General features: G+C 34.0%; 1 protein-coding gene across 18 annotated transcripts in view; it reads left to right on the forward strand.

Annotated features, from left to right (window-relative positions):
- Positions 1-17820, forward strand: part of LOC118186714 (uncharacterized) — a 120230-nt gene that overhangs the window by 38590 nt on the left and 63820 nt on the right. For 14 of the 18 annotated variants that reach the window (XM_085818740.1, XM_085818739.1, XM_085818721.1 and 11 more), the window contains exons 14-26: positions 1025-1201; positions 5102-5206; positions 5338-5439; positions 5525-5617; positions 6500-6583; positions 7053-7151; positions 7234-7332; positions 7414-7512; positions 7596-7694; positions 11416-11514; positions 11596-11694; positions 11773-11871; positions 11956-12066. In XM_085818740.1, the coding sequence (XP_085674866.1) occupies positions 1025-1201; positions 5102-5206; positions 5338-5439; positions 5525-5617; positions 6500-6583; positions 7053-7151; positions 7234-7332; positions 7414-7512; positions 7596-7694; positions 11416-11514; positions 11596-11694; positions 11773-11871; positions 11956-12066 (1365 nt within the window). The remainder of the gene's footprint in view (positions 1-1024; positions 1202-5101; positions 5207-5337; positions 5440-5524; positions 5618-6499; positions 6584-7052; positions 7152-7233; positions 7333-7413; positions 7513-7595; positions 7695-11415; positions 11515-11595; positions 11695-11772; positions 11872-11955; positions 12067-17820) is intronic. The other 4 variants (XM_085818723.1, XM_085818724.1, XM_085818725.1 and 1 more) reach the window with 4 other exon arrangements.

The raw sequence follows: 17820 nt of genomic DNA on the forward strand, positions 1-17820 counted from the left end.
TTATAGTGCCCTGTGTTTAAGAACTTGCTATCGATAGAGATCATAATGGAGAGTAAAATCCACCACCGAAATGCCGATGAATTCAGCTTTGAGTACACTCTTATATTTATATGAATTCTAGCTCAAATCTTGTTAAAATAAACAAGTATTATGAGAATCGTAAGTTTAATAGCTAGATACAGTTGTTTAGAATTTGTTCCATCTTTAATCTAAACGACGCTTCAGATATTTAATTTTTACCATTGGATCTCTTCAGACGTCTGCTTCTTTATTATTCAATCTAGTAATTTTTAACTTTTCTGCGATTTCTTTCTAAGAAGTGCTTTTTCTTTATTCAGCAGTTTACTGAGACATACAAAATTCTTATCTTACAGCGAAGTCTGCTTTTTCTCGGTTTATTATTCCTGTTATATAACTTTACAATTAAGAATAATTTTGTCCTTTGAAGGAGATGGATTGCATTGAATTCCTTCATAAGTTATAGACAATCCCAAAGATAAAAATTAAAGCCAATCTAAAATTGACTTTTGCTAAATTTTATAATTTATCATAATAGCAATCACTCTCGCCAGTTTTTAATAGTTAGATTCTCTGAACATAAGTTTCGAAATAAGCTTTTAAAGTTGTTCTCTACAATGAAAGGAATGTGAGCATTATTAGCAGCGATAACTTTTGAAAATATACAGATAGAATAACGGGATAGATAAGTAGATAAAAAGATGTAAAGATAGATAGGAAACTATATAAAGATAGACAATTGAGGGCGTTTCATATTGATTGAAATAATTTATAAACATAGGAATTACTTTGGTGACTAATGTAAAATGATAATGTAATTAATATCTAAGTAATATTATTGACGATCAACTAATATCAAAATTGTATAACTCATGTACATCACTTTTAGGATTTTTAGCAATAAAAATTATGCTGTTAATATATATCCTCTGCAGCTATAGTTACTGTTACACTACTTTTTTCGAAACCATATAAAAATATTTAAACTTGTTTCAAATCTCAATAGCAAAGTGTCCAAAGATCACATGCGGGTCCATGTGCCGCGAAATCATGGGATCTGATGGATGTCCAACTTGCTACTGTGATCCCTTGTGTTCCCCTCCAAAATGTGATGGTAACTGCCACTTAGAATATGACAGATCAGCAGGTCCTTGTCCGTCTTGCGTATGCCTTGAAAAAAGAGGTGAGAAATAATTATACTTTGTTATGTTCTAGTAGTTCAGAAATTAATCAGGATAAAGTTTAAACACCTGGAATGGAAAATACTAACACTAAAGGTTGGCAGATTTTCTGTTTAGTTTCGACAAAGCGCTTGTGTGGAAAAATAATCTTTGCCTTCATGGTAATCTTTATCAAAACAGTTGACTCACATTTATCTTATTCACCGAGAGCAAAACTATGAAAATCTACTTGTAACCATATCTTTCATGCTGTAGGAATCGAACCAAGGACTAAGCAAAAGTTTTTCCTATTGCTTCAACTATTCAGCCACTAGTAGTGGTTATTAGTCTACCTCTTGAAATTTATTTCCTGTGGAGCAAAATCTTATGCATACCTGTATTGCAGTCAAGAAGCTATTTATTCGGGCAAATAATAAACGCTGGAATTTCACCAGCAGATTTAAAATAGTAGCAAAGCACCATCACACAACTGTCTTCATTATGCAGATATTGAGAAATTGGCTGTTACAGTTAAGTTAATGTTTTTACTGGATTTTGGAGACCAGTGGCGTAGCTAGGTGGGGCAAGGGGGGACATCTGTCATCTGTCCCCGAGCGCAGCATCCAAGGGGCGACAAATTGATGCTACGAAAATTTTTAATGAAATGTTTTCCATTCTTGGCACACAGAAAAGAGCGCAAATTCTTCAGTTGTCCCCTGGCCCTGGAAACTCTGGCTACGCCCCTGTTGGAGACTTAAATTGTCCATCCTGTTCTTCAGCCGTTTCTCTTTCAGACTTTTGCCCTGAAGAGATCAATAAAATTGGCAAGGACATTGGTGATCGTAATATAACCGTAGAATTTTTCATAATAAGCAATGCTAATTTTCCGTTGTAGAATCCCATTTGCAAAACATAGTTTTTATGAAAACATGCAAATATAATAAAAAATGCTATCCACTCATTATCAATCTCTCCTTTATAAATCTCTGATATATCGCTTAGGATTTCTTAATATAAAGTGATGCCTTACCTTCCATTCTGAAAACCATTAGATATTTTTCCCCCAGCCCTATAGTTTTAACATTGTGTTCCTAACTTCACACTGAAAAATAACAGATTCTTTATTAAGGTGATGTATTTTCAGTGTTATAAATCACTAGAAAATGTAGAGATATTAGGTATTTTTTGAAAGCAGGAGAGATGAGAAATGAGCAATGCCTTCCCCGGGACTCGAACCTCGGATCTCTCGAATACGCGCCGATCGTACTGACCATTATACCACGAAGGCATGCTAAGAAGGCCTGAGAAATACCTTATATACTCCCCCTTTTAAAGAGCGACTGTGGATGAGGGGACGCAATCGCCATATCCTGGTGGTGCAGAATCATCATCCACCACTTTTTTTGTTTTTAGTTCTGGCTCCACTGTAGAGACTTTAGGTATTTTTTGAAAGCAGGAGAAATGAGAAATAAGCAATGTCCTCGGCGGGACTCGAAGCACGGACCTCTCGAATGCGCATGGAGTGTGCTGGCGGGAGAAGGCGGGAGAAATACCTTATAAAGCATTATTTCGTACTATCTCTGTCCATAATAATAGTAGCAAGTAAATATTTAAATGGGAATAATTGGCGAATGCAGCTATATATTATGTTGTAAGAAAAATTGCAAAACCTTCAATCAAAATCATCATTGACACATCTTTCATTTTTTAGGTTAACCTAATTATTATGTATTATTACCATTTTCCTATTTTCATCCTCTGATGGAAATCGGTTGTTTTATTTCAGTTGAATATCAACCTACTGGAAAAGTAAAATGAAAAAAAAAAAAAAAAAAAGAGAGAAAGAGAGAGTTTCCAAGCAAAGATCGAGTTGCGATTATCCGATTCTTAACGTATCAAAAGAAAAACCAAAAGTTGCAGGAAGTTTCAATTGTGTTAGCTGCAAAACAATTTTAGTGCAATAGAATGACCATATCAAGAATTTGGGAACGTGCTTCAAAAAATAATTGTCACGCGGAATCTTAAGCTAATGCTGAAATGTTAATTTTAGCTTTTCTTATGCTTTGACAAAAAAAAAAAAAAAAAAAAATTCTGGACGTAAGTGCAAAGATTATGCAGAAAAACGTGAAAAACTTTGACTAGCAGAAGAGGCACTAAAGAAGTAGTGAAAATAACCTTTGATAATATTTCTCAAAAAATACGCGATAATACGTTTCTGTCACTTCAACAAATTATGCTGGAAACAATGAAGAATGATGGCTTCGTCAATTTTAAGCTCGCATATATGGAGAAAGCAAAGCTTATAAGGTATTTCTTCCGCCTTCTTGGCATGCCTTTGTGGTGTGGGGGCCTGCACCGCTGTTCGCGTATTCCAAAGGGGTGCCTGGTTCGATACCCGGCGAAGGCGTTGCATATTTTCCATCTATTCTACTTCATCCTAATGTCTCTAAAAGCTTCGTAGCCAAGGGATCCTAGCTACAAATTTTAAATGCAGTAACGTAATTACTGAAAAATCCAGAACCTGATCCAGATCTGACCACTCAAAATAAACATTAGAAGTAAAAGTTTTAATTTAATCTAGTTTTTTTTATAATAAACGTTCCGTTCTATATTTATTTTCTTTTGATATTATTAAAAATTCACAGACTGCTACTATCATGTTTACTTTTGTACGCGGAGCAATTTGTAAAAAAAAAAAAAAAAAAAAAAAAAAAAAAAAAACTTGAAATGTTTAGCATTTGTATTATATATCAGAATGAAATTGTAAAATGTAATTCTTTTTAATGAAGGATGAGTTAAAAGCAAACTTTTAAAATTTAATTCTTTAATTAAATGCTTAATCAGTTAATAGCAAATAACTTGTTTCAAATAATACAGTACATTTTTCGTAAATCTTAATAGATGGTTTCTAATTGCTTTACAAGTTCATTTTAATTGGCAGACCTACAGCTTACATCAAAAAGCTTCTAGAATTTTGCGAATGTAAGTCGAAGGAAGGTAACTACGTCATTATAGAGTATTTTTGAAAAAAAAAAAAAAGATTTTATTGAGCTATTAATTTAAATCATATTTATTTTTCTAATAATAACAATTTTTTGTGATATTAGTTTTAAGAAAACATTTATATTTCAAAAAACTAATAGACTTATTATAGTTTTAATACTATAAAATAGTCATTTAGACTAATTGGCATAAATTCTTTAAAATAAACTTAAGTATATATGGTCAACGAAAATATGTGACAAATATTTTATATTTTAGAGTGCCACACACAGTATCTGATTATATGGAGCATAAGATTATTATTTTAGATTTTCGCTGATGCAGATTGTAAAAAAGTGCAGTAAAATTAAAAATTTCTTATGTTGCTCTCTTCTAATTGTGTTTCTATAAATTCATGCATGGCAAGAGTTTTAACATACGCTATGGTTAGAAATCAAAAAAGTTAGTTTAAGGTCATTTTGTGATACAAAAAAACATGTCATCACGTTTGACTGAATTTAAATAATGCCTTCACAAATCGTCGTGTTTCACGGAGGCTTAACATATGTAGTAGAGCATCAGGATACTGAACTTTGGAGTTAATCATTGTTAGGGATATAAACAACATTCTTAGACAGACCATAAAATGGCCATGGTTAGATTCAGCAAACGAGGTTTCTACGGTAGCTGATAATAAATTCAAGAATATGTTATCATAAATATATATTATTTTATTTTAAATAATTAGACTTTTAAATTTTGCTTTAAAAAGATTTCCTTAATATCTAATATTTCTAATGCATTAACAATACTAAAATTTCTTACCTTTTGTTAAATATTATTAAATTCACACTGAACTAAACTGAAAGTACTTGCTTAACTTTGCTTCCTATATACTTTTATATATGTCTTCTTATATGCTTATCAAATATATTTTTAAGAACCAACTGGTATTCTATGCCCACCTCCTCAGTGCGACCCTGACTGCCGTCTAGATTACACAACTAGGCCTTGTCCTTCATGCATTTGTGCTACAAGAATAACAAGTGAGTATTATTTTACAGCAGCTTTGTTAAACATAATACTTTGTTGTGAATCATTGCAATGTTTCGTATTAGGAGTCTTTCAAAGACTTGTACCGGAGACTTTATTCGTACATTTACTTTTCATCCCGCAGCCTCCGCAATAATGTGCTCACCTCCTAAATGTGAAGCTGGCTGCCGAATAGATTACAGCACTGACCCATGCCCAAGTTGTGCCTGCGATAACGAATGGAATCGTAAGTTCTGTGTTTACTATAAATACCCACCTAAATATATTTCCTTGGCTGTAATTTTAAAATTTAATTACATAAATTTTTTCAGCAAATTTTGGAATACAATGCTCGCCACCTAAATGTGACGAAGGCTGTAGAATCGATTATAGCACTGATCCTTGTCCCAGTTGTACATGTGATGGTAAGTTTTTTATGCTCTTTCCAGCATCAAAGCTTTGTGTAGCATAATTTATTCGCGAAACTGAATATGAGACTTTCGAGATTTGCGCAGTGATAAAAGGCATTGACATCTTAAGATTTAACATCTTAAGTCCCCATACATTAACAAGATTCATATTTTTCAGTGGTGTTTCAGAAGCTTTCAAAATCTTGTGAATTTTTGCGTTTGCTATACTGAATACAAAATTCGTACTAAGCAGAATTAAATATGGACACTGGCATATCTCTGGAATGAATAAAATACGTGCTTAGGTCTAACAAGAAAGTTTCGTTGATAAGTTTCTTACATGCTATAGTCAGACATATTTTTCTCTAAGAAACTCATCACGTGTTTCAGCCTTCTGTTTTTATCAAATACTGAGTCTCTAGAAAGTGCATCTTACACACTAAAAAGCATCTTTTCTGTTGAAGTACAGAATCTCTTAGCTCCCGATTTTCATCTGAAAGAGCCCACCATGCCGCATTCTTATTTTCAGTTTCTTCTTAGCCTATGGAAAAGCTTTAAATAACATGTATCGTATTTAATGGCCTTTATTTACGCAATGAAAGCATATTAATAACATCGGATATTAACTTTCAGTGTATATCATATATAACTTTCAGTTTTCGTCAACTCTTTTAACATTGTATCATGTCTGCATTAAGTGGGAAAGACGTGAGAGTCTACTTTTAAGACTACAATTGAAAAAAGAAGCAGAATTCTCAAAATTGAACTTCCGAAATTTTTTATATTGTTATGGGGACAGAATAACTTCAAGATAGTACCTTTATTAGTGTGATAAGTCTTATAAATAATTTTCGTATACATGATTTTCTGAAATTAATTATTTTAATTTCAATTCAGACATACAATGTACTCCTCCAAAATGTGATCCTGGTTGTCATCTTGACTACAGTACTAAGCCATGTCCCAGCTGTCAGTGCGACGGTACGTATTTTGAATTTCTTTTTAATTTTACGCAATTCTTTTCATGCTTAGGTAGCTGTATGTAAAGATTTTCTTAATTATTTTTACATAAAACACTAGATTATTGTGCAATAAATTCCTTAAATTTATGCGACATATTAGGGTATCCGATGTTCTCTTCCCCAAAGCGATCAAGGCTGCTGGTTACTATTCGAAATCATAACTCAACTTGTAGAGTCATTAGGTTATTTCGAAGCAGGAGAGATAAAAAATGAGAAATGAGCAATGCCTTCGCTGGGAATAGAACCACGGACCTCTCGAATTCGCGTCGAGCGTGCTGATCATTACACCACGAAGGCATGCTCAGAAGGCGAGGGAAATACCTTATAATAAGCTGTCAATGTAATGATATGTTTATTCCAAATTTTCCTTGGCCTCTAATATTTTTTCGCTAAAGTCTTTTCTGTAACGCTTTACATTTATTATACAGGTGCAGTAAATCTAGGTATACAATGTACTCCTCCGAAGTGCGATCCTGGTTGTCGATTGGATTACAGTACTAAACCCTGCCCCAGTTGTCAATGTGATGGTATATATTTATTTTAAATCTCTTTTGTGCTCAAGTAAGTTTTCATATGTCTTTTCCGTAGTGCATTATACTTATTTGACAGGTGCAGCAAATCTGGGTATTCAGTGTACTCCTCCGAGATGTGATCCAGGTTGTCGATTGGACTACAATACTAAACCCTGCCCCAGCTGTCAATGTGATGGTATATTTATTTTTAATCTCTTTTGTGCTCTAAGTAAGTTTTCATATGTCTTCTCCGTTGTGCATTGTACTTATTTCACAGGTGCAGCAAATCTGGGCATTCAGTGTACTCCTCCGAAGTGTGATCCTGGTTGTGGATTGGATTACAGTACTAAACCATGCCCCAGTTGTCAATGTGATGGTAATTTTTTATTTTAAATCTCTTTTGCACTCTAAGTAAGTTTTCATATGTCTTTTCCGTAGTGCATTATACTTATTTCACAGGTGCAGCAAATCTGGGTATTCAATGTACTCCTCCGAAGTGTGATCCTGGTTGTCGATTGGATTACAATACCAAACCATGTCCTAGTTGTCAGTGCGATGGTACGTTTTTTCTAAATCTTTCTTGTGTTCTCATCAACTTTATGTTTTATGCATGCATATATATATATATGGGTTGATGATGTTGAAGTTGTTCCACTTTCGCGGGGAATCAACATCTATCTATCTTTTGCTCTCGCTGTCGGCGCATAAGTGATGCCCTCTGGTGGCTGTGTTGAACTAACGGATACGATATATATATACTACATATACGTAGGTAGATCGAAAAGTTTCCGGCCTCATTTATAAAAATTGTTTGGCAATAAGTTTCTTTTGCATACCTTTAGTGGCAATACTAAATAAATAAATTTGAATGTTTTTTTGAAGACACTCTTTTTTGACTGTTTGCTGAATAAATCGATTACTTTGCTATGAAATGCTTAAAATCGAGTGTCGTTCTGTGAATACATTTTTGAAGGAAATCTATTCTTTATTTTTATTTGATTAAATTTTTGAATCCCAAAGAAATGAAACAACGCTTGGATCACGTGTATGGTGATTAGTCTTCTTCCTGCTATACAGCGAAAGAAAAGTAAAGAAGAATGCTCGGGTAAAGAAAGTTCGGATGAACCGAAAATCCGTCAAAAATGATTATCATAAAGGTTTCCAATTGGAGGCATTGACAGATATGCAGTACTGAGTGATAACGTATAAAATGTAATGAAAATAGGAACAAGATTGGATCTATTTAAAACAATTATTCTTCAATTTCTATGTGAATATCTTTAAACGGATAAAGATGAGTGTCCTGAATCCTTTCAGAAATTTAAATTCAACAGTATCTCACTGCAAATGAAAAACAGCAGTGCGAGTTTAAGTATCATGACCACCATCCTTACGGCTGAAATTTATCTCTACGTGATTATATCTGTTCTTCTAATTTACTTTTGTTGGAAAGATATTCAACGATGATAATAGCAAAAAATGATCAGTTATGGAACATTTTGAGGGTAAGCCTTCCCATTACATTTTCATGGGTGTAGGTTTGCTCTTTAAACGGTTTGAAAATTGTATAGAAATAGCAGGAGATTATATTAAAAAATGAACTATTAAAATATTTTCTATTTTTTTTTTTTTTTCAGAAGCATTATCACGGCGGAAACTTCTGGGTCTACCTTTACGCGCGCGCACACGCACACACACACAAACATATATATATATGTCATGATTTTAAAAATGCGTAGATGAAGGTACTGGAACTTTTAACAGCTTTCAGTATTGCGTCATGACTGAGAACACCATAGTGTCTGAAGGTAGAGCTCAGTGGAAAAGCAGGATGACGCATTTTATCAAAACTGAGCTTGAAAAATCACAATCTTTATGTTTTACGCATGTCAAACCATTCTTTTCCAAACAAGATATTTCTTAATTATACTTGTAATAACAATAAGTTCCATTTTAAAGTACGATGTTATCTTAGTCAAATAAGCAGCAGCGTGGAAAAGCAGAAAAGCAGCGTCTTGCCGGCAGGGAAGAATAAGCGAAAGAGAGTGCTGCAACACGGAGGAAGAAGGGAGGGAGTCAATAGTTTCAGTTCGAGTTAGAGAAAATTTTGGTTTACAATTAATTTTATTGGATAAGAAGTATCTGCAATAAAACGTTACGTTACATAGAAAGATCTCGAATCTGGGAGAACAGATGAATTTAGGGGCAGAGCATAAAATCTAAGATCATTAATTTTGAGGTTGCCAATTATTTTAATTATCGTTTACCAGCTTTAAAAATAATTGGTAACCTCAAAATTTAATTGTACCTTACATATCCCCCCCTTCAAAAGAAAGGTCGGGAGAGCTGGATGGGAGAAAAAAAAGCATTAGAGCAGCAAAATATGAGAGATATAGTTTTGAAAATACAAAACATAAAATTAATTTTCGAACAATTAAAAAAATATATAAGTCGCAAAATTTTGACTGAAATTAACATTTCAGTGAAAGTCGTAGAATTTTTAATTCAATAATAATTTTAAGCTCTATATTCTTTTAAAACAATTGTGCATTTTTAGAGTCCTTAAGTTGTTAGAATGTCGAATGAAAATTTTATAAAGTTCTTGATGAAAATAATTCCACAAAGTAAATGATCAAATTTTTTCACAATGTAAATGTTCAAGTGTTTTTCGGATTTTCTTGATGAAAATATTTCCATTATAATATAAATTAAGCTGCTAACTTTCATGTAGAAATATAGCACAGAATTTATGATTACTTTATTAATTTCTTCCCATTGTAGATACACACATTTAATACAACAAAAAATTCAATATAAAAACATAATAATATAATGCAATAGTAAATAACTCCAGATTACTTTTGTATGTCCTCTCCAACAAAATCAGCGTACCATCTTGCTGATGGTTGGGGGATTCTTAGGTACAGTATATCAAAAAAGCCTCCATTCCTTAGGAAAGGTAACTGGTTTTGGGCATTGTGCAATTGTCAAAGTTTTTTGTTTTTCATTCAAAAATCTTTCATATTTACTTAAAAAATACAAAATTATACAAAATTAAGATGGAAATTGAAAACAAATAACTTGTATAATCAAGTTAAAATCTTAAATTTTACAAAAAAATATGATTAAATATTTCCCTACAATAAAAAGAAAGAAAAAGAAAAATTTTGTTTTAAAATTAATGTGTGTGTGTGTGGTATCACTTCTGTGCCTAACTATGATCAAAGGATTGTGACTGGTAAAGAATGCAGAAAAACCCCAGTCAGTCTCATGGCCATAGATGAATCTCCTAACAAATAAAAGAGGAGAAATTTTAGGGGGGTTAAGAGTGTTACTAGGGGGACAGCGGGCGTGTGAAGCACTTAAGAAATCTCTAAAGAGAAGATGTAAAAAGTAATACACATAGGCTAAAACCTAGTGTTGGAAAAAAACGTATAAAAACATTCGTATTTGAATGAAAATCTGGAATGAAATCCTGATTTTCAAAATGTGGTGGTAGAGTTTTCCTCTCCTTATCTTCTCGGCTATGGGGTACGTACGCAACAAATTTTGAAGGGAAAAACTCTGGGAAAAAGGAAAGGCAGGATAGGAAAGAAGCCAGACTGGGAAGAGTCAAAATCAAGAAAAACAGCATAATTTATTTTTTAGAATCTCCATAATTATATTTTAGGGAAAGCATTTTAAAATATAAAAACTTTGTATCCATCATTCATAAACACATTACATTTCAAACTTTTCACTATTATTAAGACATCCGAAATTACATTTACCTGGGACCCAATGTCTATAATCCCTGGGACTTCTTTTTGATTAATTTGCACATTTTAAAATATAATCATTTCCTTTTTTGCTCAGTTTGTTGAGAATTTTGATTGTAGTAACTTATAGCAGGAAATGATCTATATGTAAATGATTTGTTGAGGGTGGAAATTATTTGCAGTCGCAATTTGCTTAGCAGTTTAAGCGTACCTATTCAAGAACATTTACATTTGTGATGCTGTTGTGAAAAGAAGAGAACAGGGAGGCAGATCTTAGCGATAACATAAGAAGAAGCAGATGTGTGCAATTATTCCAATATGGCAGCTTATTAATTGAAAGGTATGGGTTTAGGTTCCAAATTAGCTACGTCTTCTGGGTTATGCAAGCCATATGATATGGATTGATCTAGAAATGACGCAGTCCAGAAAAGGCATTACTATTTTTATAATAAAGAGGAGGAATTAAGAGGATATTGCTAGTTTAAATTATAATTTTGAGATTTACATATTTTTTATCTTAGGGGCAGCAAATTTGGGCATCCAGTGCTCTCCTCCTAGATGTGATCCTGGTTGCCAAGTTGATTATAACACTCAGCCATGTCCTAGTTGTCGTTGTGATGGTAAGTTTATTCTAACTTTTGGGAATTTTTAAACTCAGTTTAGTTAGAAAAAATGTGTAATCTATTGTAATTATTACATAGGTGCAGCAAATTTTGGCATCCAATGCTCTCCTCCTAAATGCGATCCTGGTTGCCAAATTGACTATAGCACTCTACCATGTCCGAGCTGTCGGTGCGATGGTATGTTAACTTTTTGGGATTGATTCTTTAACTTCTTTGATTTAAATTTTTTTAATGCAGTTTATTTATTACACATAGGGACAGCAAATCTGGGCATCGCGTGCTCTCCTCCTAAATGCGAACCTGGTTGCCAAATAGATTACAGTACTCAGCCGTGTCCTAGCTGCCAGTGCGATGGTATGCTTATTATAATATTTATGCTTTCTTTAATTAAATTTTGATAAATATTTTTTTCTGTAATATATTGCGTTTGTTACATAGGTACAGCAAATTTAGGCATTCAGTGCTCACCTCCCAAATGTGATCCTGGTTGTCAGATTGACTATAGTACTCAGCCGTGTCCCAACTGTCGATGTGCTGGTAGACAGACATGTAAGTTCAAATTCCTTCTGTGTACTGCATGACAGAGAAAATGTTCTATATTTTGAAGAATTGATTGAAATAAGACAATAAAGCATATAAATATTTGCTGATAAATTATTTCAATTCTGATGTTGTAAATTATCTAAAGGTTAAATTATGCAAAGCAACCTTGGGCGGTCTGACAACTATATCAGACAATCAACGTTGCAATACCGCGTGATAAAGTGTCTGTAGGTCTTCAAGCTTTGCTTTGAACTATTACTAATTTACTATCTGAGACCAAAATTCATACTTATTTCTTGAGCTTCTTACAAATGTATTAACTCTACAGCCAGCAGCGCTTTTCAAACTTTCAACCTGAAAGAAATCTGGTGATTTCACTGGCCAAGAAAACAACAATATGTTTTTCAGAAATTGTCTGCTGAGCATATGTTGTACATCATCATAATTAATTTTGGTGTGATCTGAATATAGGGTAATAAGGGAGGCTCCAATCATTTGATCGAGTTATTATTACATGTCCGTGTAGTGTCAAATAGACGGAGCATGTTCGAGCATATAAGTACTCATGAAACACAAACACTAAGCTTTAATGGACTGTAGCTTTATTTCTTTTAACTTCTGTTTGGATGGACACTCTTGCCATCGCATAGGTGCACCTCTCAGCACGCAATCAAGCACACTAATAATGGCCGCTAGCTAACCACGTTGTCGTTTTCTCCCATCGTGGTTGCCAAATCACTTCTGCCTTAACATACCGCCCGGGTTGGGCATTTGTTACATATAGTTAACAATGACCAAAATTAAACAGTTTTAAATCACCATACAGTCCAAATCATATATCACAAAATTTAAATTGATACACATGAACAAAAGCAATAAACATAATTAACCACAGAACATGAAATGCACAACATCTAAATTAAAATACAATGCATATATATAACAATTTTTTGAACTCAGGAAATATACATGAAATTATGTAACATCTACTGGTAGTACAACTAATTTAGTTATTGGTCTTTTTAAAAAACCTGACTTGGTTCTTACAATACAAACTCTAACCTTTTTATCCTTACCATAAATTACCTCTTCTATTTTACCCAGTAACCAAGTCGAAGTGGGCATGTTGTCTTCCTTTACTAAAACTATAGTGCCCTTTTTAACGTTATCCTTAGAGAAATACCACTTAAATCGTTGCTGTAAATGACTGATGTAATCATTTTGCCATCTCTTCCACAAATATTGCGTTACTTTAGTAGTGCGCTGCCAGCGCTTTAAAGAACTATCAGAAAAATCAGTTAAATCAGGCTCTGTTATCGATGTTAAAGGTCGCCCGACTAGAAAGTGTGCGGGCGTAAGAGCTTCTAAATCATTGCTGTCATTTGACAAAGGGGATATTGGACGTGAATTTAAAATTCCTTCAATCTGGTTCAAAATTGTAAGAAACTCCTCAAATGTAAAAATCAATCTCCCAACTGCACGCTTAAGATAAAACCTAAACAACTTAACACCTGCCTCCCAGATACCTCCAAAGTGAGGAGCCCTGGGAGGGATAAACTTCCAATGAATTCTTTCAGATGTCAGATATTTGGTTAAGAATTCATCAGGGTATTTCAACAAATTGTAGAGTCGCTTCAATTCATTGCTAGCCCCAACAAAGTTTCGAGCGTTATCGCTAAATAAGGTTGCGCATTTACCCCTTCTAGAAATAAATCGCTTCAAAGCAGCAATAAATGATTCTGTAGACAAATTTGAAACGATCTCGAGGTGGACTGCACGAGTCAAGAGGCAAACAAAAATTGCAACATAAATCTTGTGCACTACGCTCTTCTTCTGAGTTGTATACTTTATACCAAAAGGGCCACAAAAGTCAACACCAGTATGGTTAAAGGGAAAGGATGGATTCAGTCTCTCTAATGGTAAATTTCCCATCTTTTGATCCAGCAATACTGGTTTTACTTTGGCACACGTAACACATTCTCTTACTATCTTTCTAGCAAGATTACGCCCACTTATCGGCCAAAATTTTTGTCTCACACTATGCAAGAGCGCTTGTGCTCCAGTATGAAAGTTTCGAATATGGTAGTGTAACGTAATTAAATGAGTCAGTTTATGATATTTTGGCAGGACAGCAGGGTGCTTTGTGTTAAAGGGTAAGTTAGCTTCCTGCAGTCTACCACCTACTCTAATAACTTGAGATTCATCTAAAAAGGGACATAAAAATTTTAACTGACTATTTTTACATACTTCCCTTCTCTTACTTAAGTTCTTGAATTCTTCAGGAAAGTTTTGACATTGGACTAAGGAAAGTAATTTATTTTCGCTTAACGAAACCTCATCTACTGTCAGATGACCTACTTGTTTTTCCTTGGATCTACAATTTCTTATAAATCTTAAAACATAAGCAAAAACATTAATTAATTTAGCATAACAATTAGTAATACTAAAAACATAATCCAAAAGAGAATTTTTAACAGTTACGGTCAAATTTACATTAGAAATAAGTTTCAGTTCGCGCACATAGTTCTCATTTGAATTTTCAAAGTTATTATTAACACTATAATTGATGACCTGTTGATGCAGAAAATTTGGTCCTTGAAACCACAAAGAGTTGTCAGCAGTAATTTCCGGTCTCAGACCGCGAGAAATTAGGTCAGCGGGATTGTCTGCTGTTCTGACATGTTGCCAGCAGAAATCCTTAGTTAGCTCTTGGATACGAGCTACTCTATTTGACACAAACACTTTTAGAAGATGAGGAGATGTAGCAATCCAAGCTAACACAATTGTTGAATCTGTGTACAGAATAACTTTGTCAACATATAAACTCAAAGATGTTATTACCTTACACACAAGTTTGGAAAGGAGCTCTGCTGCACACAACTCCAGACGAGGAATGGTTATTACCTTGATAGGCGATACTCGAGATTTGCTGCAAAGTAAAGTCACTTTAACTTCGCCAATTTTAGAGATACAGCGCAAGTAAATTACTCCACCATATCCAAACTTTGAAGCATCAGCAAAACAGTGGAGCTCAATTTCTTTAATTGATTCTATTAGAGTGCAACGAGGGACTTTGATTTGTTTCAACTCTGGTAGGGCCTTTTGAAATGTCTCCCATTCTTGTCGCTCTTTGAAAGGAAGTGGATCATCCCACTCTAGATGTAAAAGCCACAGCCTTTGCAGGAATATCTTAGCACGCATGATTACAGGCCCTAGGAAACCTATAGGATCAAACAGTTTAGCAATATCTGCCAAAACCGTGCGTTTTGTACAGATTTTTGACTAACTAGACACAGTAAAACTAAAAGAGTCTTCTTCTGGATTCCATCTTAAACCCAGAGTCTTTACGGTGCTTTGTGAAGATTCTCCAAAACGATACTCTTGTTTTTCCAATGGAACTTGTTCTAAAAGAATTTTTTCGTTTGAGCACCACTTGTGCAATTCCATTTTCGCAGATTGTAGCATGTCTATTAACTGCCGCTGCAATTCTACAGCAGAGGTGATATCTTCTGCACCAGACAAAATGTCATCAACATAAAAATCGTTGAGTGTCGTTTTAGAAGCCAATGGATACTTATCTTTTTCATCTAAGGCTAACTGCCTCAAAACTCTTGTTGCTAAAAAAGGCGCTGATTTTGTTCCATATGTTACCGTAAGTAATTGATAAAAGTTTAGATGCATCATTCAACATATTTTTCCAAAGTATGCATTGAAGTTTTCGTTGCTCAGGATCTATACGAATCTGCCGATACATCTTGCATATATCAGCAGTGAAAGCCACCTTGTGTTTTCTAAATCGTAGCAAGATAGTAAACAGGTCATCTTGAACTACACCTCCATTCATCAAACAGTCGTTTAATGAAACACCAGACGATGAAGGAGCCGATGCGTCGAATACCACTCGTAACTTAGTTGTACTGCTGTCTGCCTTATAAACACCATGATGAGGCATTATGTATTTAGGAGTTTCCGTCACACTCTGCATTTTTTGCATATGCCCTAACGCTTCATATTCACTCATGAACTCACAATACATCCTAGACATGTCGGGGGTTTTGTCTAGTCTCTTCCGCAAATTATTTAACCTTTGGGTGGCTAATTGCGAAGAATCACACAGATGAACATCTTGCCTTAATGGTAGCGTCACTACATATCTACCCTCAATATCCCTCTGATGGGTTTTTCTAAAATGCTTCTCACATTCTACTTCTTCTTTATTTTTTAGTTTGAGAGATTCTGTAGCAGCCTCAATTTCCCAAAAGGACTTGATTAGTGAATTTAAGTCTTCTTCGACTTTCATAAATCCGCACTGAATCGTATTGCCTGAATTTGAACCAACATTTACACCGGTAGCAATGTATCCAAATACGGAATTTTGAAGAGTTAAATTAGAATTTCGTGGATGAATTTGATCAGCCTTCAATAGTTCATAAAAGCATTCTGCACCTAACAAGGCATCTATTTTCTGGGGCTTGTTAAAATGAGGATCCGCTAGTTTGATCTTTTGCGGAAGCTGTGAAAATGAAAATTTAAAATAATTCACTGGTACCAAATCATTAATTTTAGGTACAACAAAGAATTCGAGAGCACGGTGGTAATCACGCTTGTTTGATATCACAGCAGTAAGCTTGGATTTTACCGATAGAGCTTTTCCATTTAAACATGAAATTGATATGTTAATTTTACTCCCTTTTATTCCAAGCCTATTAGCGAAATCATAGGTGAAACACGAACACTGACTTCCGCAGTCAAGTAAAGCTCGACAAGCAATAAAATTCCCGCAAGAATCTTTAACATAAATAATAGCAGTAGATAGTAATACCTCCTTCGAAACCACTTGTGAAGGAGTTACAGACGAACCAATAAATTCCTTTTGAATAGGTTGACCCTTTTTTGCATTAAACACATTAGATGACTTTGACGACTGCAAAGTTCTAACATGATTTTTTAGAAATGTAATAAGCTCAGATAATTTAGGTAACTCACTTGTTTTTGAATCTCTTTCCCACCAAAGACGAGTGGAAACATCCAATTTTTGCAGCAAAATATATGCAAGAAATGTTTCTGCGAATCCCTCTATTTTTTGGTCTAATATTTCCAGAGACCTTACACTTTCATTCACTGTGTCTACTAATTTCAAAATAGAAGACGGGCTTTCATTTTGTATGGGAGAAATTGATATGAAACGCTTTATCTGAGCGAAAACCTGATCACGTTTATTGGAGTATCTCTCTTCTAAAAAATCCCAAGCAATTTTATAGTTATTGTCACAAATTGTGACTGATTGAATAATCCTAGCTGCTTCGCCATGAAGCGATAACTTCAAATACGAGATCCGATAATACATTATTATTATGAATGCTTGAAATGAAAAGATCCCGAAAGCTTAACCAATCTTGAATATTTCCACTAAAAGACGGCAAGTTTAATTTAGGTAATTTCATACCTTGTGCACTGGTATTTTCAATCTTTACATTACTTGCATCTTTAGCACTAAATTTTGACATTTGTCGTTTAACCTTAACCCACAAAGTATCAATACTGTCTTGAACAAATTGTTGTTCAGTTACATATTTGTCAAACTCTTTTTCATCAACTATTACAAATAATTTATCAAAAATATCTGAACACTCATTATTAAATTTTGCACATTTATTTTCAAAACGTTGTAACTGAAATTCATCACAAGTATATTTTTCGAAATCTGATGTCGCTTTCGTTATATTTGACTTTAAAATTCTTTTCTTAATTAAAAATGCT

This window comes from Stegodyphus dumicola, chromosome 6 (genome assembly GCF_044657685.1).
Source record: "Stegodyphus dumicola isolate Sdum_Otavi_A_Nest chromosome 6, ASM4465768v1".
Taxonomy (NCBI): domain Eukaryota; kingdom Metazoa; phylum Arthropoda; class Arachnida; order Araneae; family Eresidae; genus Stegodyphus; species Stegodyphus dumicola.